The sequence below is a fragment of the Equus przewalskii genome, chromosome 10 (assembly GCF_037783145.1).
Source record: "Equus przewalskii isolate Varuska chromosome 10, EquPr2, whole genome shotgun sequence".
NCBI lineage: Eukaryota > Metazoa > Chordata > Mammalia > Perissodactyla > Equidae > Equus > Equus przewalskii.
The window spans coordinates 57,325,075-57,353,000 of NC_091840.1; the positions used below are offsets into that span (position 1 = coordinate 57,325,075).

At 41.7% G+C, this 27,926-nt stretch overlaps 1 protein-coding gene across 4 annotated transcripts in view; it reads right to left on the reverse strand.

Annotated features, from left to right (window-relative positions):
- Positions 1–23,443, reverse strand: part of FBXW10B (F-box and WD repeat domain containing 10B) — a 37,499-nt gene extending 14,056 nt beyond the window's left edge. For 2 of the 4 annotated variants that reach the window (XM_070563445.1, XM_070563443.1), the window contains exons 1-8: positions 22,639–23,366; positions 20,655–20,831; positions 19,238–19,435; positions 19,019–19,146; positions 18,011–18,133; positions 14,989–15,098; positions 11,283–11,483; positions 2,451–2,572 (exon numbers count right to left, since the gene is read on the reverse strand). In XM_070563445.1, coding sequence (XP_070419546.1) covers positions 2,451–2,572; positions 11,283–11,483; positions 14,989–15,098; positions 18,011–18,133; positions 19,019–19,146; positions 19,238–19,435; positions 20,655–20,831; positions 22,639–23,140 — 1,561 coding nt within the window. In that variant the 5' untranslated portion in view covers positions 23,141–23,366. Of the gene's footprint in view, positions 1–2,450; positions 2,573–11,282; positions 11,484–14,988; positions 15,099–18,010; positions 18,134–19,018; positions 19,147–19,237; positions 19,436–20,654; positions 20,832–22,638 lie in introns of all 4 variants that reach the window. The other 2 variants (XM_070563442.1, XM_070563446.1) reach the window with 2 other exon arrangements.
- Between the last annotated feature and the right edge of the window lie 4,483 nt (positions 23,444–27,926).

The window sequence follows — 27,926 nt, forward strand, 5'->3', positions numbered from 1 at the left end:
GAGGCCAAGGGAAGCAGGCAGCCTGGTGGCTGCAGCCAGGATTAGGGTAAAATGAGAGATCTTTTTTCATTGTATATTTTGTGGATTAATTTTGACTTTTCAAATATTGCATTAAAAGGCATACCTTGATTATTGAGTTTTTGGTGTTCCCTGAAATTCTACACATGAGGTGAGGGCCTAACTCCCCTCGCCCTAGTTCCAGCCTGCCAGTGGCCCCACAAGACTCTCTCAGCTGGGTTAGAGGGCTTGTCTGCCCTTCCATCTTCAAAGCCTCATCTTTTCATCATTTCTGCTCCACTCCTCAAAGCTGTCACAGCAATGACACTTGGATCAGGTCGAGGAGGGTGAAGAGAGAGGGAGTAAGATTTCTTAAGCAGGTCTGAGTGTTTGTGATGGACCACTCCATTGTCCATTTCCCACATCTTTTTCCTCCACCTGCCTCTAACGTGCTGTAGTTTCCCAGGTCTCTTGCTTCTCCTCTTTTCACTCTTTCCTCAAGCTTTGCAGGGGAAATCTCATCCACTCTTGGGGCTTCCACCTTTCATTATAATTGATAACCACTAAATCAACATATCTGGAGCCCCAGAACGATATAGCCACACATGCATCTGCCTGGACATCCTCAGGAATCCCATACTCAATGTACGAGCTTTCTATTGCTGCTGTAACAAATTACCACAAGCTTAGTGGCTGAAAACAACAAAAATGTATTATCTTACAGAAGTTCAACATGACCCCACAAGGCTAAAATCAAGTTGTCGGCAGGGCTATGTTCCTTTATGGAGGCTGTGGGAGGAATCCATTTCATTGCCTTTTCTACCTTCTAGGAGTCACCCACGTTCCTTGCCTCATGACCCCCTTCCTCCATCTCCAAAGCCAGCAACATCGCATCTCTCTGACCATTCTTCCGTAATCACATCTCCCTTTGATCACAGACAAGAAAGTTTTTCTGTTTTTAAGGATCCATGTAATCGCCCATGGGCCCCCACTGATAACCCAGGATAATCTCCCCATTTTAAGGTCCTGAACTTAATCACATCTGCAAAGTCCCTTTGTCACACAAGATAACATAGTCACAGTTTCCAGGGATTATCACGTGATTATTATCTTTGGTTGGCCATTATTCTGCCTACCACACTCAGCGTGTCCAAAATTAAAGCCATCATCTCCTCCTCCGCTCCTCACCCTACCCTCCTCTTACCCTGTAATCGCTATTTCCATTAATGGCACTTCCCCATATGCCCATTGGCCTGAGTTAAGAAGTCTGGCCTCATCATCTGCCCTTCTATCTTTCTCACTTTTCACATCCAATTGGTGATGAAGTCCTGCCAATTCTCTCTCTAGAAATCTCCCTTCAGTCTGGGTCAGCTCATGTAAATTCATGTCCATTTGAGTTTCTTCACACTTGCCTATTCTCAGATATTCAGAAGACACCACAGCAATTCTCTACGGTCTTAACTTGTCCCCTGTCTCCACACAGTCACCTCTCTCCACATCCTTCTTCCACACTGTCACTACAGCTATCTTCCTCAAATACCCACATTTGATCATGTGACTCTTCAGCTTAAAATGCATTTACAACCTCCCAAGTCCTATGGATAAAGTTCAACTTCCTCCTGTGATGCAGAAGGCCCTGGATAATCTGGCCCCAAACAAGTTCACCAGCCTTATCTTCAACACCACACACTGCAGTCCAGCCACACCTAGCTATGGGAAATTCCCTGAATACACCGTTTTCTTCAACCATCTATGAAGTTGCCTGTGCTGTTGCATCTGCCTGGAATGCCCTACCGTCTCCCTTTGCCTGTAGAACTACTCATCCTCAAGACTACGCTCAAATAGCATCCTATCTGTGGTACTTTCCCTTTTACTCTTATTTCTACAGTCCCTTAGAATTGCACATGTTGGTCAGGAGCACGTGATTTAAAGCCAGACAGCCCTGGGTTCAAATCCCCACTCTAACACTTAGCAGCTTTGATCTTGGGCAAGCTGTTTTTCTCTCTGGGTTTTAGATTCTTCATCTGCGTCAAACCCCATAGGGTTCTTGTGAGGGTTAAATAAGACACTATATGCAAAGCACCTATCACAGTGCCTGTCACCAACTTAGTATTCAATAAATGGCAGCTGTTGTCTTTCACATATTTATTATATCCCCCATCATGTATTTGCATATTATCTCCATTAGGAGACTACAAGACTCTTGAAAATATAAAAAGCCACCTCAAAAGGTCCATATCATATTCATTTTTTTTCTTTAGCATCTAGTATAGTGTCTAGCATAATGTAGGTTTTCAGCAAATAGTTGTTGATTGAATGGATCAATAGATATAATGGATGGAAGGATGAATAAAAGAATAAATGACTGCCTATAGAAATGAGTAAAACAAGTATTTCAGCAACCCACGGATTTGGGGAAACTTCTTAGAAAGTTTAAGGCATTTCTTCCTCACCTTTCACCTGGCAATCTCTTGCTCCAGATACGAGCCTGTTCTTATATAAATCTATGCAAGTGATTGTCCCCTGGTGACCATTGAAGATTCGTAGGCAAGCCCCACTTTTCAGATCCCAGTATCTGCAGGAAGCAAGCCAAAAAGGATTTTTTGAGATTTTCTGAAGATCAAGGGATCACATTGTATAGAGTTTCTTTAGAGCAATAGGTCAGTGGAAGGCAGAAGACTTTCACGGTTAAGCTTGGATTCAGAGGCCTGGAACCAAAGCCCAGATGCAGCACCAATTAGGTGTAACTTAGGGAAAGCCACTTAATTTCTGTGTAAATTTCATTTTCTCATTGATAAAATGGAAATGATAAAAATAGTAGTTACTTCATAGGGTTTTTGTGAAGAATTAAAGACGCTAATGCAGTGATCGTCAACCAGGGGTGATTTCAACCCCAGGGGACATTTGACAACGTCTGGAGACATTTTTGGTTGTCACAAGTGGGGAGGGAGGTGCTACTGGTTTCTAGCGCATACAGTCCAAGGATACTGCTGAACATCCTATAAGGCACAGCACAGCCCCCACATGAAGAATTTTCTAGCCCCAAATGTCAATAGTGCTGAGGTTGAGGAACTCTGCATTACTGCATGTAACATTAGAACAGTGGAAAATGCTTGGTAAATGTTAGTTGGTGGATGGGTCCCTGGAATGATCACCAGGCTCAGAATCCATGGCACTGATTTAGTTGTAGAGCTGACCTTCAAACCAGAACAACAAAAAAATTTACCACAGCCGCTTAAATCCAAAATATTTCATGCATATATCAAAAGCATATCTAAGAGATATATGGAAATATGTAGGATTTACACTGTTTTTTAACAAGCAAACTTGCCTGAGATCTCTCAACTATCACAGATACAGACTTCCACTTCAGCCAGATTGCTTTTGTGACAGGGCGAGGTGTACTGTTAAGATAGTGGGCTCTAGAGCCAGGCTGCCTGAGATCTGATCCCAAGTCCATCACTTACTAGCTGTGGGATCTTGGATAAGTTACTGAAGCACTCTGTCCCTCAGTTTCCTTATCTGTAAATTGGGGATAAAAATGGTACTTTCCTCACAGAGTTATTATGAGACTTGGCACATAAACAATTAATAAATGTTTCTTTTGTTTTTCTTTGGATGTGTTAAGCTTTTGCTTCTAATATTCCCAAAGGTCCTACAGCCTTACCTGTTTGTTAGAGCCTACTGTGCATTCACAGTGCATTTAACGATGTCCCAGTCATCTGAAAAAAGCATGTTTTGAATTTCTGTTTCTAGAAACAGGGCCAACCATGTGTCTAGGTTGTTTTTCTTAATTTATGCAGAAAATTTATTTGATAAAAACTTTTAGAAAAATAGGCATAGAAGGAATCTCCTTGACTTAGTAAACTTATAAACCAAAGTCATGACAGCATCATTATGCTTAATGGAGAAGCTGTAGATGGACACTCCCTTCGAAAAGAGGAACAAGAGAAAGACGCCCGTCTTACTGGGACCGCTTAACCGGAAGGCCCAGGCAAAGCCGGGATGAAAGGAAAGAAAAGGGAGTGTAAGTCTTAGAAAAGAAGATGATATATTGGCATTATTTCCGGTTGGCAAGATCGTCTACATAGAAAAACCAAATCAACACACATACTTTTAGAACTAATAAGAGAGGTTAGCAAGGTTGCTGGATACAAGATCAACCTACAAAAATCAATACCATTTCTCTATACCAGCAATAACCAGTATGAAAATATAGATGAAAATAAGATATCATTTACAATAGCAATAAAATTATAAAGTTTGTAGCTATTAAGTAAGAATACCCAAGACTTTTATAAAGAAAATTTTCCAGCTCGAAAAAAGAAAAAAGAAATGAATGTGTTGCCCAAATTATTGTATAAATTCAATGTAACCCCTGTCAAAAGTCTAGTTAGATTTTTTTAAAGCCAATAAACTAAAAACTCAAAAAAATGTACCATAGCTAAGTTACATAAAAAAGGAAAATGAAGAGTAGAAGTTGCCCTACCATCATATATTAAAACATTCTCCAAATGCATAGCTAAACACAAAACAGATTGAAAATAATTTTAAAAACAGGGTAGTCCCAATCAAAATCCCAGCAAGTTATTTTGTAGACATTGACAAACTTATTCTAAAGTTTATATGGAGAGTCATAAGACCCAGAGTCACCAACACAATTATATTGAAGGAGGGGGGCAAATTGGAGGACTGACACTACCCAACTTCAAGACTTACTATAAAGCTACAGTAGTTAACATGGTGTGATATTGGTGAAAAAATAGACAAATAGATGAATGGAACAGAATAGAGAGCCCAGAAATAGATGCACATAAGTGACGTCAACTGATTGCAAAGGCAACACAATGGAGCAAAGCTAGTCTTTTCAACAAATGGAGCTGGAATAACTGGACATCTACATGTAAAAAAATGAATTTAGACACAGACCTTACGCGTTTAACAAAAATCAACTCAAAATGGATCACAGACTTAAATGTAAAACACAAAACTATACAACTCCTAGAAGATAACATAGGAGAAAACTAGATGACCTTGGATATGGCAGTGACTTTTTATTTTATATATATTTTAATATATATTTATATATACATATATTCTTTTTTTTTTCCTGAGAAAGATTCACCCTGAGCTAACATCTGTTACCAATCTTCCTCTCTTTTTTTTCCCCTCCCCAAAGCCCCAGTACGTAGTTGTATATTTTAGTTTTAAGTCCTTCTAGTTTTTCTATGTGAGCCTCTGCCACAGCATGGCTACTGACAGACAAGTGGTGTGGTTCCACACCCAGGAACCAAACCCTGGCTGCCAAAGTGGAGCATGTGGCAATGACTTTTTAGATATGGTACCAAAGGTATGATCTATGAAAGAAATCATTGATAGGTTGGACTTCATTAAAATAAAAACTGTCTGGTCTGCAAAAGACAATGTCAAGAAAATGAGAAGACAAGGCACAGACTGGAAGAAAATATTTACAAAAGACACATCTGGTAAAGGACTACTACCCAAATTATACCATGAACATTTAAAACTCCACAATAAGAAAACAAACAACCCAATTCAAAAATGGACCAAAGATCTGAGCAGACACCTCTCCAAAGAAGATAAGCAGACGGAAAATAAGCATATGAAAAGATCATCAGGGAAACTCAAGTTAAACAACAACAAGCTATTACTGCACACCTATTAGAGGAGCCAAAATCCAGAAGACCGACAGCACCAAATGCTGGTAAGGATGGGGAGCAACAGGTACTCTCATTCATGGCTGGTGGGGACACAAAATGCTACAGCCAGACTGGAAGACAGTTTGGTGGTTTCTTACAAAACTAAACATACTTTTACCATATGATCCAGCAACAGTGCTCCTCAGTATTTACCCAAAGGAGCTGAAAACTATGTCCACAAAAAATCTGGCAAACAGATGTTTATAGCAGCTTTATTCATAATCACCAAAACTTGGAAGCAACCAAGACGTCCTTCAGGAAATGAATGTGTACATCCAGAACATGGAGTATTATTCAGTATGAAAAAGAAATGAGCTATCAAGCCATGAAAAGACGTGGAGGAACTTAAATGTATATTACTCAGTGAAAGAAGCCAGTCTGAAAAGGCTACACACTGTATGAGTCCAACTATATGACATTCAGGAAAAAGTAAAACTATGCAAACAGTAAAAAGATCAGTGGTTGCTAGATGTTAGGATAAGAGGGAAGGATGAATAGGCACAGCACAGAGTATTTTTATAGGGCAGTGAAAATATTCCATATGATACTATAATGATGGATACATGTCATTATACATTTGTTCAAATTCATAGAATGTACCACACCAAGAGTGAACCCTAAGGTAAGCTATGGACTTTGGGTGGTTATGATGTGTCAATATAGATTTATCAGTTGTAACAAATGTCCCAGTCTGGTGAGGGATGTCGATAATGGGGAGGCTGCACATGTGTGGGGGCAGGGAGTATATGGGAAATCTTGGTACCTTCCTCTTAATTTTGCTGTGAACCAAAAACTGTTCAATAAAAATTGCCTTTTTCTTAAAAAAAAAAAAAGTTTTGTTTTGATGCAAGAACAGAAAAAACAAGCTCACAGAGACACTCTCATATATATATGAGGAAATTACCATGTTATAAAGATGACACCACAAATCAATGGGGGAAATAGGTTATTTAGTAGTTGCTGTGGGGCAAACTGCTCACTTTACTTAAAAATAAATAAATAAAATGGAAACTCTTCCTAATACCACATACAAAGTTGGACTGCAAATAGGTTAAAGAACAAAATGCAAAAGGTAAAACTATAAAATTAACAGAAGAAAATATTCAAAAATATCTTTGTGACCTGGAGGTGGGAAGAATCAGAGACGAAGGTCCCCAAAAACTGATAAACTGATAGATTGTATTACATCAATATCAAGAATTTTTTTTCAACAAAGGACACTATGAACAAAGTTAATAGATTGGTGAAAGAATAGGAGATGACACTTGCAATTTTAAAACTGACAAGGGACTAATATAGAAGAAAATACATGGAAGTGCAAATTAATAAGAAAATTAGAGTAATCTAAAGAGAAAAATGAGTAAAGGACATAATCAGGCAATTCACAAAAGAGGAAGCCCTGGTAGGGGAGCAGAATTTGCCACCTCGAGATGTGTCCCTTTGGCATGAGGATTATTTTGGGCTGGTTACTTTTGAGAAACTGCAGACAGGGGAGAAGCTCTGAAAAACAAGTAGAAGTTACCCTTTGTAAGAGACATTTACATTTGCAAGGGAAATCTCCTTCTTTAAAGGTGTCTCCCTCTCTGTACCAGGAAGAGGCGGGGATGACCTTACCTCTACAAACTCTTACCAACACAGAAGGCAAGGACTTAAATCTGCATAAAAACCATACTCTTGTTTACTGTGCTTTTTCTGGTAATCTCCCATAATTGACTCCCCTCACCGCCAGCACTCTCCTTTGTCTTTAGCTGAAGATGGTATTTAAGGTGGAAACCTCAGCCATTCTGGCGAGTTACTCAGCTTTCCTGTGTTTCTCCCATGTTATACATGCTATAAAGCTTTGTTAGATTTTCTCCTGTTATTCTGTCTCATACCAATTTAATCTTATGACAGCTAGAAGGACCTAGAGGGTAGAGGAACTGTCTTCCTCCACTACACCCCAAAAGTTAATAAACAAACTTGTTAGTAACCACAGTAACATAAATGGAAATGGTTGTACATACATGTATCCACCTAGCAAAAACTTGAAAGCTGGGCAATGCCTTATATTGGTAGGAAAATAGAGATACAGGGTCACTACTGGTAAGAGTGTAGACCCATACAGTCATTCTGGACTTCAATCTGGTACTTCTTAGTCAAATTAAGAACTGCCTACCCTCTGTCTCAGCAAGTCCACTCCTGGGTATATATCCCTAAGAAATCTCACAGTGTCTGAGAAGGGACAAAGATACTCAAGGCAGCATTATTTGGAGGCAAAGTAGTGTCCATCACTGAGACAGCAAGTAGGTAAAATGTATATGCGGACCTTAGAGTACCACACAACAGTTAAAAACAACTGACTAGATGGTAACATGGATGAATCTTTGAAACATAGGGTAGGGTGCAAAAGTTAGAAACCAAGAGAAGTTTAAAATAATACCATGGATGAGAATGATAAACACATGTATAAAACATATCAAAATATATCAATTGGTTTTAAAAGAATACATATAAATAAAAAGATACACATTAAGAAAGATTAGATGGGGGCCAGCCCAGTGGCATAGTGGTTGAGTTTGCGCACTCTGCTTCAGCAGTCCAGGCTTTGCAGGTTTGGATCCCAGGCGTGGGCTTACACACCACTCATCCAGCCATGCTGTGGTGGCATCCCACACACAAAATAGAGGAAGTCTGGCACAGACGTTAGCTCAGTGACAATTTTCCTCAAGCAAAAAGAGGAAGATTGGCAGCAAATGTTAGCTCACGGCCAATCTTCCTCACACACACAAAAAAAGGGGGCCAGCCTGGTGATGTAGTGGTTAAGTGTGCACATTCTGCTTCAGCAGCCCAGGGTTCCCTGGTTCAGATCCTGGGTGCAGACCTATGCACCACTTGTCAAGCCACGCTGTGGCAGGCATTCCACATAAAATGGAGGAAGATGGGCATGAATGTTAGCTCAGGGCCAGTCTTCCTCAACAAAAACAGGAGGATTGGTGGCAGATGTTAGCTCAGCGCTAATCTTCCTCAAAAAAAAAAAGATTAGACGGTAGCCCTTGGGAGAAGAGAATAGGAATGAAGAATAGAGAGAAAAAAGAATGAACAAATAAATAAAACAGGAATGGAGGCTTGTACAGACCAATAATAATAATATGATATGAACAGAGAAGCATAACCAAATCAATCCTCTGCACCTGAGATCTGAGAAAGAATGAAAAGAAACCTCCTACCCCAACCCACCAAAAAGATTCAGGTGGAAGATTCAGACGGAAGATTCAGGTGGAAGATTCAGGTGGAAGCGCAGAAGTCCAAGAGTAGCTGAAAGAAACTGAACTCCTTCTTCTGAGGAAGAATGAGGGAGACTTGCCCTACCAGATACAAAGACTCCAAAAAAAGTAATTAAGACAGTGTGGTATTGACAAATGATAGTCAAACAGATAATGAAATAGAATAGTGAGTCCAGAAATAGAAATATATGGACACTTGTCTTATGACAAGGCACGTAGTACAGACCGATGGCAGAAAGGACATTCTTTTTTATAAACGGTACTTAGGTGATTGGATATCCAAATGCGGAGAGAAAAAAATAAAGGAATTGGACCCCTTACCGATATGTTAACAAAAATCAGTTTCAGGTAGATTTAAGACCTAAAATGAAAGGCAAACTATTATTTAAAAAATAAAAAAAAAAACTTTAAAAAAGACACCAGGGAGAATTCCTTTACAACTTTAAAGTAGGGAAGGATTTCTTAAACATGTCAAATCAACAAAATCTACTACACTAAAGTTAAAGATTTCTGTCATCAAAGGACACCACAGACAGTGAAAAGATGAGTCTGAAAATCAAAGAAGAAATTTGCAGTACAAAAATAAACAAAGAATTAGAATCCAGAAAATATAAAGAACTCCTATGAATCAATAAGAAAAGGATAAATAAACCAACAGAAAAATGGGCCAAATAAAGAAAAACTGAACACAAGTTTTAGAGAAGATGAAGCACAAATGGCTACAAAACATACTGTGATGGATAATTTCAGTGTCAACCCTGAGAGTGTTTCTGGATGAGGTAACATTTAAGTGGGTAAACTGGAGTAGAGCAGGTTGCCCTCTGTAACGTGGTGGGCCTCATCCAATCAGCTGAAGGCATAAATAGAACAGAAAGACCAGCTTCCCCTAGCAAGAGAGACTTCTCCAGCAGACTGCCTGCAGACTGTCTCTCACCCTCAGCTCTCCTGGGTCGCCAGCCCGCTGACCCATGCTGCAGACCTTAGACTTTCCAGGTTGCATGATCACATGAGTCAATTCCGTATAATAAATCTCTTTACACACACATATGTATAAGAATGGATCTTCTCATACCCTGCCAATGGGAGTGTAATTTAATACAAGAACTTTGGAAAATAGTTTAGTACTTCTACCTAGAAATTCCACTACCAAGAATATACCTTAAAATAAACTCACGCACTATAGTCAACAATATTGTGTCATATATTTGAAAGCTGCTAAGAGAGTACATCTTAAAAGTTCTCATCACAAGAAAAAAAAATTTGTAACTACGTGTGGTGATGGATATAACTAAACTTATTGTGGTGATCATTTTGCACTACATACATGCATCAAATCAGTATGTTGTACACCTAAAACTAATACATTATATATCAATTATATCTCAATAAAATTTTTTTTAACTCATGCACATAGCACCAGGAAACACATCTAAGAACATCTATGGTAGCACTTTTCAAAAGGATAAAAAATGAGACACAATGCAAATACCCATCAATAGAAGAATAAAGGAATGAGTTATGATATATTCATCCAATAAAATACAATATCTCAGTGAAAATAAATTAATTACTGCTACCTACATCATAGGCATGAATCTCAAAATCATAGTTCAGTGTTAAGAATCAACTATGGATGAATTTTTAAAATACAATTCCATTTATGTTAAGTTAAAAAATGGACAAAAGTAATCAATATGTTTGGAGATACATAAATAGGTAGCAAAACTATAAAGAAATCTATAAAGAAATACAAGGGAATAATTAGTCTAAAATTTAGGATAACATTACCTCTGGTTGGGAGGAAGGGAGAAGCAATAAGGGAAAGGCACACAGTGGGATCTGGGGAATGATCACACTCTATCTCTCGGCCTGAGTAATGAGCACATGGGTGTTTATTACATTGTTTAAAAATATATGTATAAATGCATCGTTAAACACTATTTTGCTTCTATACCATATTTCATACCCACAAAAATCTTTCCCCCGAAGGAGTCTATAGAAAGAAATATAAATTATGCCTTCATCTAAGAATTCTAAGAAAGATATTTTCTGATTCATAGTCTTCAACTAGAAAATAGATCTGAGAATTGTTAGAAATCTATCTCATTCAAAGTTTAAACAATAGACAAATTCTTGGTTTTTACCTTGCCAAAACAAAGAAAAAATGTTGTGGGTTATTCTAGAAGTCAGTATCATTTAGGATAACTTTTCAATAAAGACAAAAAGGAAAAAGCATTCGTGTTTCTTCCACAAGCTGACTGCAGGCCCTGGGAGGGGACCACAGCTTCCGTGGACCACTTACCGGATGCTCAGGTCATAACTCCCGCTCAGAAGAAAGTTTTCCTCCTCACACAAGAAGAGGGCGTGGATACTCCCAGCATGGCCTCGGAACTCAACGGGCATCTCCTTTACTTGTATGATGTCCAGAAGGTGGATCTTCCGATTGGATGACACAGCTACCAAATCTCTCCCAGAATAGTGAATGACTCTGCTTCGGTCCCACCTGAGTTGCAGGGGGAAAAGGATGACCCATGAAAGAAGAGTTAGTGTCCTTCCTGAAACTCACTTAGCACGGTGGCTTTCACCTGCAGCAATGGTATAGTGAAAAATCCAGGGCCTTCCAACAAGGGATGTAGCAGAAAGCAAGGCCTAGTATTAATGGGCCCTGGTGGCATTAAGCAGATTTTATTACCATAACAAAAATCCATTTCAGGTAGATTTAAAACCTAAAGATAAAAGGCAAAACTATAAAGAAAAAAATCTGCTAATGTCTGATAAATCCCCAAGAGAGAGAATAGAGTATGCAGGATTTCCCAAATTTATTTGATCATGGAAATCTTTTTTCATGGAAAACCTCAGAGGAACACAGGTGGGAAGCCCCATACCCACTGTATATCCCTCTGTTCTTTTTTTTTTTTCCTAACCAATATCCTACGAGTGATGTTAGGTTCAAAGTCCTGTGCTAACAGGTACCGTGGCAAATACAAAGATGAATAAGATACAGACCTTGCCCTCAGTGAGCTTGCAGTCCAAAAAAACAGGGTGAGTTGAATTAATTTTCCAATCATAAGATTATTAACAAGTAGAAAAAATATGAGCAGGATGACCAAATAGTTCATTGTCCAAACTGAGACATTTTTTATTGTGAAAGGGGACACTATAATTACTTGAGGACCACAGAGGAAAGTGGGATTCTTTCAGTTAACAGTCACTCTAAATATGGAGAGCAATTCTTGATCTTTTGGTCCTCATTCCACTTGTCATATCTAGAGTTCAACCAGTCCTCATCCCTTCTAAAGAGCACTTATCACCGTGCCATCCATAAAAACTCAACTTTGCCTTCCCTGTGTGCTCTGTCTTCCCCCTACTGACTGGTCAAGATGTGATCTGTTAGCAGGATTCACGGCCAAAAAGAAAACAGAGATGACCTTCACAAACCTCTGTGAGTAAAGAGTGAAGTCCTAAAGGATGGCAGGAAGTTGACTATTAAAGGGTCTTCCTATGGCATATCCAAATGATGTCACACTCTGCAATTATCCTAAATAACATCGTTTCTCAACAACAAAAAACTCAACAACCCAATTAAAAAACGGGCAAGAGATCTGAACAGAGATTTCTCCAAAGAAGATATACAGATGGCCAACAGGCACATGAAAACATGTTCAACATCATTACTACAATGAGATATCACCTCACTCCAGTCAGAATGGCTGTAATTAACTAGACAGGAAACAACAAGTGTTGGAGAAAAGGGAACCATCGTACACTGCTGGTAGGAGTGTAAACTGGTTCAGCCACTATGGAAAACAGTATGGAGTTTCCTCAGAAAATTAAGAATAGATCGACCATATGATCCAGCTACTCCACTGGTGGGTATCTATCCAAAAAACTTGAAAACGCAAATACATAAAGATGCAGCCCTGTGTTCATCACAACATTATTCACAATAGCCGAGACTTGGAAGCAACCTAGGTGCCCATCAAGGGACGAATGGATAAAGATGTGGTATATACACAATGGAATACTACTCAGCCATAAGAAATGATGAAATCCAACCATTTATGACAACATGGATAGACCTTGAGGATATTATGTTAAGTGAAATAAGTCAGAGGGAGAGAGTCAAATACCATATGATCTCATTCATAAGTAGAAGACAAAAACAACGACAAACAAACACATAGCAGCAGAGATTGGATTGATGGTTACCAGAGGGCAAGGGGAGGAGGGGGAGGGTGAAAGAGGTGATTAGGCACATGTGCGCGGTGATGGATTGTAATCAGTCTTTCGGTGGCGAACATGATGGAATCTACACAGAATTCGAAATATATTATGATGTACATCTGAAAGTTATATAATGCTATAATCCAATGTTACTGCTCTAAAAAGAAAAATTTAAAATTTAAAAACATAAATAAATAAATAAAATGTAAAAACAAAAGATAAGAAATAATGCATGTCTCTGAATAGATTAAAAGGAAATTACTAAAAATTAAATAAAAGTTTGCATTAAAAAATTTTTTTCAACAAACAAATAAATAAATGAAACAAAATGGTCCTGATGAATTGAAGATTAGAGATTCTTTCCCATTTATCCAGAATTCATATAAACCTCCTGTATTCTGGTGGCCCCAGGAATGCCTGAGGTTGAAGTACAAGCCAGTCTGGTGGAACAGGGGTCAAGGCTAAATTCAAGTTGATTTAATGAAAATTTTAAAATGAACATTTTGCACACATCGATTTATGAAGAAATTTCAAGCATGTTATACTATAAAAAAAAAAAAGCCCATCAATTTTGTATTTCTTCATATTCTCAGCACAAATTTTCACCTAAATGATTTATTTCCTTCTTTATATGCCTAATAGATAGAAAGTCAGAAAAGCTATAGCAAGAAAACAATTCTTTTTCTCTTCTTCCACCTTTCAACAATTTGGGCTTCAGGGGCCAGCCCGGTGGGTTAATCTTCCTCAAAACAAAACAAAACAAAACAAAACAATTTGGAACAATTTAGGCTTCATATATTATCTCTATTAGATAAGAGAGAGGCACTGAAACAGCATATAAAGCCAAAATGCTGAAGGAGATTATGCCAAGAGAAGCTAATATTTACATTTAAGACTGGGGGCTTTCAACCCCAAGTTTGCTTTTTGGAACACCAAGGAAAATAATGAGGAAATAAAAATACTTAGGATTTAGTGAGAAAAATTTAAAAAAATAAAAATAAATTAATTAAATAAATAAACACCATTTTCATATCGAACATGGAAAGATTCCACAGTATTTTGCTGGAGTGAGTTACAGAAATATGTATAGATTAACCCGATTTCTATGTAAAATATGTATTTACACGTGCAAAGAAAAAAATTCTAGGACAGACATCAGTATTAATGGTAGTTATCTTTTTTTTTTTAGGAAGATTAGCCCTGAGCTAACATCTGCTGCCAATCCTCCAGTTTTTGCTGAGGAAGACTGGCCCTGAGCTAACATCCGTGCCCATCTTCCTCTACTTTATATGTGGGACGCCTACCACAGCATGGCTTGGCAAGCGGAGCCATGTCCTCACCCTGGATCCGAACTGGCGAACCCTGGGTCGCCAAAGCGGGAGGTGCGAACTTAGCCGCTGTGCCACCGTGCCAGCCGCATTAGTAGTTATCTTTAGGTGACAAGATTATAGGTGATCTTTGGTTTTCTCTATATATTTCCTGGCATCTGGTGGAGTTTTTCCCATAAGCATACATTACTTCTACAATTAGAATAAAACAATAAAGATATTTCAAAATATCAACAAAAGGCTGTTGGGCAGTGTACCCAAAATTTGTAAGGGGAAAATATCCTCCACCCACCAGTGAGAAAGGAGCAAAAATCAAGCACCTATTCTCCAAATGGGATCTCACGTTGGGGCTGGAGCTTGAGGTGAGGAAGTGAACACGGGTCATGGGAATCCTAAGATGCCAGTGTGGATAATTCAAGAGTCCCTGAAGACCTGGATTCTGACCCCGGTACCTACGTGTCAGAGAGAATACGGATATTGTAAGTTCCACAGAAGACATTTCTCTCCTCCATCAGGACCTGCTGGGTTTCCTGGTTCTGGTATGCAGCCCACAGGTTGTAGTCATTCTAAGAAAGGAACACATGGAGTCAAAGTACGGTGGAACTTTACCCAGGGTCCCAGGCACACCTCCTCTGGAGTCTCCCCTTGCAAGGGCACAAGGGCCCGTGGATTCTTCCTCTTCAGGCTGCAGCTGCTGCTACGTGGTGGGGGCGAGGGGACAGTGAGCAGGCACTGACGTAATCTGTGAGTTAGAAAATATTGAGTGAAGGGTGCTAACTCTCCTTCTATCTCTTTGTGTTTTCTATGTGTTCTGATTCCACGAACTTTTGATGTTGCTGACAGCGCAACTTTCCCAAAAACAAGCTCACAAAATAAAGTCATAGGCGCCCTTTGATGGGCCACTTCATGGAAGCTGAGGTTTCATGTTTATATCGCATATTCCTGACCGTACAAAGCATACTCATGGAAACTCAAGCTGTATGTGAAATTACTGTTACACACTCTATGCTTCAAAGTTTGCATACATACGCAACCCTGATTTTTCCTTACAGCTGCCTCACCAAGTACATCATTTGCCCCGTGAATTATTCTCATCATTTTACAGATGAGGCACGTGAGCCTCAGAGAGGGGAGATCAGTTTTATCAAGTCTCAGCAGGGGTGCTTCTCTTTCCTTTCCAATCATTCCCTCCCTCCCTCTCTTCCTTCCTTCCCTCCTTCCATCCCTCTCCCCGCTCCATCACACACTTTCTGAACAGTTGCCAAATTTGGGCATAGATGATTCAACTGGGTTCCCAGTTCCACTCTTCTTTCCAGCAATAGTCTCCACCCTCACACAGCACGAATACCAATCACCCTAGCAGGAAACCAAAAACCAGGGTGCGTTTATTGTGAAAGCAAAGAAGACCATATCATCACGTCTGCATCTGGGAGTCCTCCCAGGGACATCTCTTCCTAAGTCTCCTTCCAAACCTTAGCCTTCTCCTCCATGCCTGTACTCTTCCTCAGGATGCCCACTTTCCTCAGCTCACTCTCCTTCATTATCTGTAACCAAGCACTAATGTCCCTCGAGACGTCTCTCCAGAAAAATCTCTCAACCTGCTTCCCCTCCAGTGTCCAGGCAGCTTTGATAACCTGCCTTGAATTAAATGAGGCTTCCTTGGCTTCTCACAGCCCAGGATGGAATTCCTTGGCTCTTGCGCATCAACTAAGTTTTGAAAGCCTAGGAGCCACATGGTGGAGACAGTGGGAGGAAAAAGACGGGTTCAAATCCCAGCTCTGCCACTGACAAGCTATGAGACCTTGAGCAAGTTTCTAAGATCATAGTCTTCATTCCACATCCATAAAGTGGAAGCAATGATATCTACCCAACTATGGTGAAGATCAAGTAAATGATGTATACAGAGCCCTTGGCACAGTGCCTGGCACATTGCTCAGCTCGGTAGAGAGCACCCATTGTGATCACCACCCCTCAGAAGCACGCACCTCCACCTTTTCCTGCCAGACCCCTTAACTGCTTATTCTTGATACTTCACTTGTTCTCTTCTGGTCTCCGTACTGCTTTAGCTGTTTCTCTCTCTTCTCTTAAGTTATGTATTTCTAAAATATCAAACACTGTCCAGGTAGTCCTTTTTTGACAGGCAGTTACTAACTACATCACCTAAGGAAGTAGGGTGTTAGTTTTGTTATACTTAACAGAGCGACAGGCTTGGAAAGAGCAGGTCAGCATTCAGCTTGTATCTCTCTCACTCCACTGGCTGGGAGACCTGAAACTCTCTGTGCCTCAGTTTCTTCATCTATACAATGAGTGAATGTGTCAGTTCAAAGATAAAAAATTGCAGGTCAAATGAGGTCCACAAATGTGTTTTCTTTGGCCCACATAATTTCTAAAAATACTTTTAATGGTTGCCAGCGTTTAAGAAAAGCAAGAGATGTCACACGATAATTCATATTTCTATCTTCTCTTGAAAGCTCACATGGTCTGGAAGGTTGAGGTCCACAGCCTCCCATGGCAATAATTATCAGGAGCTGAGTGGCAACTAGCCCCTTCAGATGGGGAGTGAACGCTCCAATTTATCACAGTCGCATTGTCCTTTACTGCCCACACCTCCCATCTCCCTCCTTCATGTGACCTATCTGACCTCTACAGACATATAAACTAGATGATCCCTCTGGACACTTCTGTTTCTCAGATTCTAATTTACATTGCGGTTTCCTTATGGGAAGCTTCAGTCTGACGACCCCTTGTTAAGTATCCTTCTTTTTGGGCCCATTGAATAGATTTCAAAATAGAAAGGCCTTGAGCAGAGAAGAGGGGTCAGGAATCTAATGGTTTTAGGAATGACCACCATTGCCTGGATAGGCAGAACACAGAGCTCAGAGTCTCCCGTTTACTCTTCTCTATTATTGCCCAAGATTCGCTAGGGAGGTCTATGGTTAAGTAATTCTCCTCTTCCATCGTAGAATCAGGATGAACTTGAAGTCAGAGGTGAGGAAGCTTAATTCATTCTTGACCCTGGACATTCTGGACCAGCCCAGGCCCTCCCCTCATATCCTTCTCATTCCCGAGCTGGAGTCTTGCAGCCTCAAGAGGCATGGACTGATAGATGTCAAGGAAAATCCCAGCTATCACTGACATTGCTCCTGGCTCTGAGCTCTCCACTAGATGACTTGGTACAATAGACAGAAGATATGGCCATGGGATTTGAAGTGAAAAGCCAAATTAATTCACTCATTTAACAGATAAGGAATTTAAGGCTTAAGGAGAGGAAGTGACCCGCTTAAGGACACACAGCTCAGAACTCTGGTCTTCTTTAGGAAATGTTGCCTCCCATATCCTATATCCATCCATATGCTATATCCTATATCTTCCCATTTCCTATATCCTTGTGTGAGAGCTGAGTCTGGACTTCAGCCTTCAATGGCCAATAAGAATGTGACATTGACAGTTCCTTGTCCCAGATGCCATGGGAACCCACCTTTGTTCTCAGTTTCAATTTTGGATTTTTCACACGCGTGCGCTTTCCGTCTTCTGCCTCTTTAGGAACCGGGATAGAAACTTTGTTGGCATAATTAGGATCTATTCCCTTTGTGTAGGACCCCTGGGGGAAAAAATAACAGAAAATGGCTACTCTTGGTTCCTACTGTTCAAGAGGAGGGGGAAATCTAGTGCTTGGCAAGATCGGAAAGATGGGTGCGCTCTGGCTAAGGGAGGCCTAGGCCTGGTCAGTTAGGCCAGTTGTGTGTGCAGACTGGTTTAAGGAGGATAAGGAAAACCAAACATATGGAGCAAGACCAGCAGGAGATGGTCAGCAGTTCCCAGCTTTCCAGAGTCTGGTCTATCTTACAATGCCTGCTTCTTCTCATCTTCTGTCATCTATCTCTGGTGGGAAACATCCAAGCTACCAAGAAGCCATGATTTAGGGTTAGGATTCAAGCAAGAAACAGAAGTAAAAATGCCAGAGATGGTTACTATCGGGGGGAAATTACATTTTAAGCTCCACTTCAGTGGCCCGCAGTTCATGGGTTTGGATCCCAGGCATGGACTGACACACAGCTCGTCAAGCCATGCTGTGGTGGCATCCTACATACAAAACAGAGGAGGAATGGCACAGATGTTAGCTCAGGGCCAATCTTCCTCACCAAAAATAAATTAATAAATATATATGTACTTTGTGGCCTTGTAAACATCTATGTACCCTATGAGGCTGATCCAGAATCTGGGAAAAAATTCCCTGCTTTGTGAGATTTTGGAAAGGCCCTGCCTCTCTCTTCCTGAGAGGTTTCCATACATGTTTTCCCTGCTGGATACACTAACAAAGGAAGTGTAAATGGTGATTCGTGAGGAGTTGAGACAAAAAGGAAGTGACTGCTGAAGCCTGGGAGGTGGCAAATGTGGAGCAGGAAGCCAGGGAAGGGTCTGCTGAGTAGACAGAAAGGCCCACAGTCGGGTCTCCAGACCACCCCCGCCCCTAAAGAGAAAATACCTGCAAAAAGGTAATCTGGTTCTGAATGAATGTGTGCATCGACAGGTCCATCTTGACCTGCTGTACCAGTGCAGCCCAGTGCTGGCTCACAGAGGCACACCTGTTTAAGGTGTTTTTATCCAGTATACCTGAAAAAAAAAAAAAGATAGACCTGGGAACCTTCGAACTGGGCCGCAATGGGAGGTCTCCTGAGAAATCCCCCAATACACCCCAGCATACTTAGAATATACTTGGAGAGGTGGATGGGCAGGTGACGGATGAAGTCCCGATATTTGCTGACCCCAGAACACAGGTCTCTGACAGCATCCAGGTCAACCAACAGATCGGCGGAGGCGCACTCTGCCTTGGGCATGTCTGCTTTTCCAGAAAACAGCCTATTCATCTCGGAAATAAACTGGATGGAATTCTTCCATTGTCCTAGAGTGAAGCCAGAGAAAGGTGCATGGTTGGGTTGTCTCTGTGCTAAGTCCATGTCAAGAGAAAGTCCTCGCCAAAAGCTCTCCCCCAGGGGCCGGCCCCGTGGCACAGCAGTTAAGTTCGCATGTCCCACTTTGGCAGCCTGGGGTTCGCCGGTTCAGATCCAGGGTCAAGCTTGCCCATCAGGCTTGCCAAGCCGTGCTGTGGTAGGCGTCCCACATATAAAGTAGAGGAAGATGGGCACGGATATGAACTCAGAGCCAGTCTTCCTTAGCAAAAAGAGGAGGATTGGCAGCAGTTAGCTCAGGGCTAATCTTCCTCCAACAAACAAACAAAAAAAGCTTTCCCCCAAAATAGAGCTCAGCAGAGTCTACCCTTAGGCCCCAGGGTTTCCATCATTTCTTCTGTCAAAATGAAAGTAGAACCTCCCAAACCAAGCACACAAATCCTTTTCAACTTTCTCAGCTCGAAGAGATGTCTATAAAAACACCTGCCCTGCTCTGGTGAATGGCGTTGTGTCTGGAATTTCTTTTAAATTACCCCAACAAGAAAAAGTTTTAAACATGTTTTGAAAGGAGGAATGAATGAAATATTGATAAATGTTGATAATTTTTGAAGTTGGTGATGGTTATGTGGGTGGTTATTGCAATGTTCTATCTGCTTTTGAAATTTGAAATTTTCCATATAAAAAATGTTTTAGAATCTTTGCTTTGTGTTTCCTGTAATTAGTTCATGTATACGTCTTGCTTCAAAAACCAACTTATCTGGGCCTTGAGGTCAGGCCCAAATTTCCCACTACTTTGTTTCCTCCTAAAGAGTAAATCCAGGGCTGCGAAAGTAGGCGCTGAGGGGTGGAATCCCAGAGGAGCCCACCGTGCCAGAGGTCAGGGCGGGGCAAGGGACTGCGGCCTGGAGCAGAGGGGACTTCAAAGGGCACTCTTGATAGTTTCCTTCCTGATCTCTCTTTTCAGGTGTCTTTCCAGGGAACCCCGGTGGAGAGGTGGCAATATAGACTTGAGGGTCACTTCTCCCCTACCAGATGTGGGATTAACTGAGAGAATAAATTTCAGGGAGCCCAACACACACACTGTGGGTGTCAAGTGAATGTTAGTTCCGCAAAGCTGCCATCCTCAGATGCTGCTGCCCTGCCAGCCCCTCCAACTCCATTGAGACTTTCTAATCTCCTATCTATTGACTTTCTTGCTACAAGCTGACTCACCAGTCTTAGTTGCACCTCCCACCACATTTTCAGGCGAGCTTTTTTTCCCTGAAGCTTTGGACAAAGGGAAGGATGTGTGCCTGGTTCTGGCTGCCCAGTAGACACGTGAGGTCTCAGACTGGAGGTTGTAGTCTTTCTCGGGGAAGAAAAGCACATTGTTGAAGTCTTGATTGAGGCCTGAAAAACAAAAGACCAAGACAAGATTTCTCTGTAAGCAATGAGAAAGAGGTGGAGAGAAACTATTTTATTTCTACTTGCTTCTTTAAATCTACACAAAATGGACCAGGCCAGTTACAACTGTTTTCATTTGGGGACTCTGAGTTTCTACACAAAAATCAAAGAAAGCCCCCTGTTAGGTTTTGCCAGCCCACCTACAACACAAAATTTATCAGAGCTCTATCTACAAGGAGGGAGAGAGAGCGCTGTGGGCAGGAGCTGGAAGAGGGACTGTTTGTCTGAGCTCTTGCCTAATTTTCTTCAACAATATGAATAACTGCCCTTGAGCCAAATTAGAAAATTGAGTTTTTTAAGACAGGAGCTCCTCTAGGAAGACGGGAATGTAGGATCAACCTGTAACTGGACTTACACAACCCCAGTCCAAGGAGTCGATGCCCACAGTGGGTGATGGAAGCCTTTGAGAGAGCCCACACAACACGGCGTGTGCGTGTACATGCCGGATCTATCATAGTTCCCCGCCCCTGTCTGAGGGGTAGCGCCGCACAGTGGGAGATGTTCGGGATGGGAGGCCTGCTCAGGAGAGGTCACCTTGTTGGGTGACCTAGGCCATGTCACTCCGATTCTGTGAACTTTGGCTCAATATAAAATTAAGGAGCTGGACTGGTTGGTCTCTAATCTAACTTATAGGATTCTCTGATTTTTTTCATCTCTTCTTCATTCCAGAATATCATTCTATTATTTCCATGACATACCAAGCGGCATATATCGGGATCCACTGCTCCATAGGTCGTCTAGCTTTAAAATTCTTTTGGATTCTGTTAGTGCAAAATATGACTACAAATCAGGTCTCAGAGACATTGAGAATTCCCTACCTTCAAGAGCTCAAACTCTGAATTCCTCCACCCGACCAGCCCTCTCCACCCCTCATGAAACCTGTGCTTCCCCACGCTGGACCTTCCACTCCCAGACCCCTCTGTCATCTCTTGTCTCTTTCCTCCCTTCTGGTTTCTTTTGCTTCCCTGATCCAGCTGGTCAAACATTTCCAAGATCTTCTCACTGACACCCTACACCAATGACTCTCAAGGTGAGGTCCTCGGATCAGCAACATCAGCATCACCTGGGAACCTGCTTGAAATGCAGAATCTCGAGCCCACAGCAGACCTGCTGAGTCAGCAGCGCAGGGGGAGGACCCCAGCCTTCTGCGTTTTAATAGGCGCTCCTGGTGATTGGGACACAAGCTGCACTTTGAGAACGACCACCCCAGCCTTATTGGGCCCTTTCACTATCTCCAGGCTTGGATAAACTCCACTCCAAGGTTGGATTTTATGCACAAGCAAGGGATATGATGGAATAAATGAAAAAAAAGCCCTAAGTTTTGACCTCTTGGCCTGGGTTTTGTACAGTGCAAGCTGAAAGGTAAAGCAATTCTGTAGCTTCCCCTTACATCCCTCCCAAACCCAGTCCAATCCCTAACCCGTGAACGCAGGAGCCACACCAGCATGAAGCAGTAAAGGTACGGACCATTTCTGGGCCTAGGGGATGCAGAAATCCATTTTAAAGGCCTGACAGTTAAAAGTTCTGCACTACTTCCTTCTGCATTTGTTGTTTTATAATTTTCTAGAAGGAAGTCACATTCAGCAATTTCTCCTTTGGTAAACAGGATCAGGTGTCAGGACAAAGAACTCTATCTTGCGCTCTGGAAAATCCCCATCTACCTAAGCTTGTCCACACCTCTGGTCCCTTTACAGGCTCCTGAAGTCTGGCTGGTCTTGGGGGCCCTCTGGTCTCTACCTGTGGCCTTGTTTACCTGAGATGCTGTTCTGCTCTCTCAGAAACAGGACTCTGATGACATCGGCAGCAGCAAGCAGTAACTTGGGGTCACACATCTGAAGCAGCAGGAGTGTGTAATTGGCCTTAGTCCGGTGGGTGCTGTTCTCAAACCAGCACAAAATCTCCCTCATCTTCTCTTCTACTGTTTTATCCAACATTTGGTTCAGGGAGGACTTCACGATTTTACCCTCCTTGTTGAGGTTGATCCGGGACCTGTTACAGATGAAATCCTTCCCCTGTGTGGCCTGAAGGATGTTTTGAAAATAGTGTAACAAATACAGGCTGTCTAACTGCTCCAGGATGCTAACTAGAAACCTCCTCTGGGACATCTCCCCAATCCTTCGGAACCACTCTTTGGTAGAGAAGACCTTCCAAGCCAAGATACACGTTTCACACTTTTGGCACACGGGGACAAAATCGCTTCCCCTCTCACAACGAAAATAGAGGGCATTCTTGAGTCTTGATTCCAGGTTCTCCATGATCCTGAGACGACCAGCTCATTTTATCCTTGTCCGTTGTCAACTCCACCAAACACCAGAGGAACATGAGAAGCTGACAGAGACCCCAGCTGAGCCCTTTCTATTACAAACATCTCCCAGGGGAAAAGTAAACCTTTGCGATGGATGGAAAGCTTCTCTCCCCCAGAAACTGCCGGTAGAAGTCTGACTTTTTGTACTGACCTCCTAGGAAACATGACTTTACCGTAAATCTCCTAAACCCAGCACTGCTTATCTGGAGGCAGTTGCTGTATATTCTGAAAGAGCTGGTCATCTCATTTCTAGAACAAGAATAGTGTTAGTTAAACTTGAGTAATATGTGGGCCCCTTCCAAAGGAAAAAAAATATTGTGAAGCCAGATGTTGAGCTTCAATTGTTGTTGTTATTAATGACTTTTAAATATTCGTGAAAATAAAATTAGACGTAAACTTATGTTTATAGCTGTTTGGTTGTAAGGTGGCTGTCTCAATGATCCTGAATATGTTTACATTCATTTTCTTAACTCATCATCGAAGTAAAAACCCAAATATTTAACATAAATTTAAGTTATTTAACTGCTTCAGAATGCTAACCAGAACCTCTGCAGGGAGCCACTCCTTAGTGGAAAAAATTTCACTGGGCCTAAGAATATATTTGGGGACATCAAACCTCTGTCACATGCCCACTCATGTGTCTGGGAGTCAGTACCTTAGCGGTGAAGAGTGTGGGGTCGGGGTCAGACTCCTGGGTTTGGACCTCAGCCCAGCTGTTACTAGCTCTGTGAACACAGGCACCTGGCTTAATCCTCTGTGCTTCAGTGTCCTCATCTGTAAAATGGAGACAATAGTTCCTACTTGTAGTATTGTTGTGAGGATTAAATGAGATACTTTATGAAAAACACTTAGAAGATTGTACGGCACATATTTAACCTTCAGTAAACACTAACCATTGTCCTATTGTTGTCATTATCACCACTGTTGTTAGGATTATTGTTCTGGGCAGCCAAACAACGTCCACTACAATGGCTATATGTGCATATGTACATACATTGAGATGCATGTAAAAAAATAATGAGGGGCCAGCCCCATGGCCAACTGGTTAAGTTAGTGCGCTCTGCTTCTGTGGCCCAGGGTTTCACCAGTTCAGATCCTGGGCACCGACATGGCATGGTTCATCAGGCCATGCTGTGGTGGCATCCCACATAGCACAAACAGAAGGACCTACAACTAGAATATACAACTATGTACTGGGGGGCTTTGGGGAGAAGAAGAAGATAAAGATTGGCAACAGATGATGGCTCAGGAGCCAATGTTTGAAAATAATAATAATGAAGGTGTGTACACATAGTTTTCAAAAGAAAAGTGACATGAAACTGACTTAGTTATTACATAAGGTCTTTCTTTACCAGTTAGCCCTGGCTTATGACCCATTTAGGAGTAATGACTTGGGCCATGAGAACCAACTCTGTGAGCGCTTGTGGCCCCCGGGAGGGTCCCAAGCAGAAGGCTTCTGCTGTCAGTTATGACCAGAAAGAGACAGGGGCTCATTGGGCTTCTCAAACATTTTCAGTAGAAAAATCCTGTTTGCAAACCATATCTTCTATAAAATCTTATTATGTAACATAGACAGTGATATTACATTAGTACAAATTTATAAGTTCAAAAGTCTGCTTGCTAGCAAGGCAATTATTGAGAACAATGGAGCTATTCTGATGAAGGCAACACCTTTAAAGCTGAAGTTAAAGATGACAGATACTGTTTTATATCAGCTTCAAAAGCCACAAAATTTAAATTAGCAGCTGCTCCAGGAACCTAGAGTGCTCAAAAAACAGTTTTAAAAATCACTAAGTGCTGATATGTTCAGAATGAATGTCTGCAAATAATTCTCAAAAGGCTCCACCAAAAACAATACACAAACAATACACACACATATACTGTGTATATATATATATATATGTGTGTGTGTGTATATATACACACACACAGAAAGAGCAAATGTATCAAAATGCCAATAATTGGTGAATGTGGGTGAAGAGTGTATGAGTGTTCATTGTTCTAATCTTTCAGCTTTTCACAGGTTTGAAATTTTTCGAGGCTGGCCCGGTGACGCAGCGGTTAAGTTCACACGTTCCGCTTCTCGGTGGCCCGGGGTTCACCGGTTCGGATCCCGGATGCGGACATGGCACTGCTTGGCACGCCATACTGTGGTAGGCGTCCCACATATGAAGTAGAGGAAGATGGGCACGGATGTTAGCTCAGGGCCAGGCTTCCTCAGCAAAAAAGAGGAGGACTGGCAGTAGTTAGCTCAGGGCTAGTGTTCCTCAAATAAATAAATAAATAAATATTTCAAATAACTAATAAAGATATACTGCTAAGTTGGAAAAAAATTATTATAATAGACTACTATCTAGCAATAGCCACCAGCTCTCCACTGTAGCCAAAATGCCCTTGGAAATGTTGGGCAGCCCAGAAAAGAGTTTCGAAGGCACACTGAGACGATTCTACATCAGACAAGACAGGATTCAAACACTGATACTTAGGAGCCGGATGATCTTGAGTAAGCTCCCTGGCCTCTCTGAGCCTCAGTGTCTCCACTTATTGATGACGATGGTAGAGACGAAGGCAGGTAATGAAAATTACAGCTACCTTCTAGGATTAGACCAAATGTGTGAGACCAGTTGTCACTGCCACTGTTGTTGTTATGGTTATTGTCATTGCCCTAGGTTAAACTAAAAGGTTTGCAGTACTGTGACCACATCTAGTGCCTGTGTCCAGAGACCTGGCAGTTAGAGAAAGGCAATGGAAATCACGGCTGGAGTTGGTCAGCAATGGCAGTCTCCTACAAGGGTCAGGTGGGGACAGGAGAGCTGGGAAGGAGAGCAGTTCTAACAGCTCCACCTCTTCTATCTGAAGAGCTATCTAGAGAAAAGGCAAGAGCAGAGGAGCATCTGATCAGGAAGGCCAGACACCCGCACCTGGCCCTGCTGTCCTGCCTGACGTTGCACGTGAGGTTTGGCTGATTCCCACCCACAGCCACCTTGCCCTGGCTCAGCCAGCAGAAGTCAGAAGAGGGCTGAGGTTCTGGAGTGGGAGGGTGTGGAGTGAAGCTGGGCTCTGCGGTAGAGCCAGTATTGCCCCTGGACAATGTGCCCGCTGCTCTCGGCCTGCTCCCCTTCTGTGAATGAAATCATAATTCCACCTAGGTCACAGGTGGGTGTCAGGGTCTGTGGGGCACTGGAATTGGCCACCCCAAGATATGTCTCTTTGGCATGAGGATTATTTTGGGCTGGTTACTTGTAAAAACTGCAGACAGGAAAGAAACTGAAAAGTAGAATTTACTTACCCTTTGTCAAGAGACATTTACATTTGTAAGGGAAATCTCCATCTGTAAAGGTGTCTCCCTTTCTATACCAGGAAGAAGGGGGGATGACCTTATCTCTAGAAACTCTTAATCAATGCAGAAGGCAAGGACTTAAATCTGCATAATAATCTTACTCCTGTTGACTGTACTTGTCTGGTAACTTCCTGCAACTGACTCCGCTACCCCCAACATCCTCCTTTGTCTTTAGCTGAAGATGATATTTAAGGTGGTGGCTTTGGCCATTTTGGCAAGTTGAGTAGCTCAGGTTGCCTGAGCCTCTCCCATGTATACATATTATAAAGCTTTATTTAATTTTCTCCTGTTATTCTGTCTCATGTGAATTTAATTCGTTCCCCGGCCAGAAGAACCCAGAGTGGGTAGAGGAAACGTCTTCCTCCCCTACAGGTCAAATGAATGAATGTATTTGAAAACCCATTTTATAACATGTCAAAAGCTATACAAGTATTGTTATCATTGGGGAAAGTGGGAAAACTGTCATGTTTTATCCATCACCTTCCCATTATGTGGTATTACACTTGTTGGCAAAGTTAAACAGGAAAAGTCTTTGGTCACAAGAAACCCATGAATTTCCAGGTTGCCAGTTTGCTCTTTGACTTTAAAAGAAGCAGGTGGGGAAGCAAGGGCATGGGCTAGAAATGTTTTATTCTCCAGAAGGGGGAGAACCAGGAGAGCACAGAAAAATTCTAAACTTAGCTAAAATAGCTGAATCTCCAAGGAGATAGAATGCTCCTCTGGTGGCCAAAACGTCTTCCTACTTGTCCTAAAACTCACAGTCACTTGCTATTGGTAGTTGAAGAACAGAACAGGTTAAAGAGAATAGACAGATGTAAACCAGTGGTTCTCAAACTTAAGAATGTGTGTTTGTGTGTCTCTGTGTGTGTGTGCATGTGTGTGTGTGTGTGTGTGTCAGAATCCCCTGAAGGCCTTGTTAACACAGATTGCTGGGCCCCACCCCCAGAGTTTCTGATTCGAGGTCTAGGTTGATGAGCTCCCAGGCGGTGCTGATGCTGGTCAGGAAACCACACTTTGAGAACCGCTGATGTAAGCTGTGCTCTGGTCTCACAATCTATGAACATAACTCCATTTTAGAAATAAACACTAATACTTAATTCTTTCAAAACTTATTTTTGAGTGTCTTTTACCAAGTAACTTAAACCTCTCTGAGCCGCCAGTTTTTCATCTTTGTCTATGAAATAGGGAAAATATTATCCATCTCACAGGGCTGCAAAGATGAAGTGAGATAAGAAATGACGTTTAAAACTAGTACTCAAAATGCTAAAGCCCTTTCTATTTCTTATTAATCTTAAAAAATCTAAGCTTTGGACAGGAATCTGACGACCTCAGCAAAACTTTAGCAAATATGGTAGGCAGAGGGGGATTAGGAGAGAGAGAGAGAATTAGAACGTCA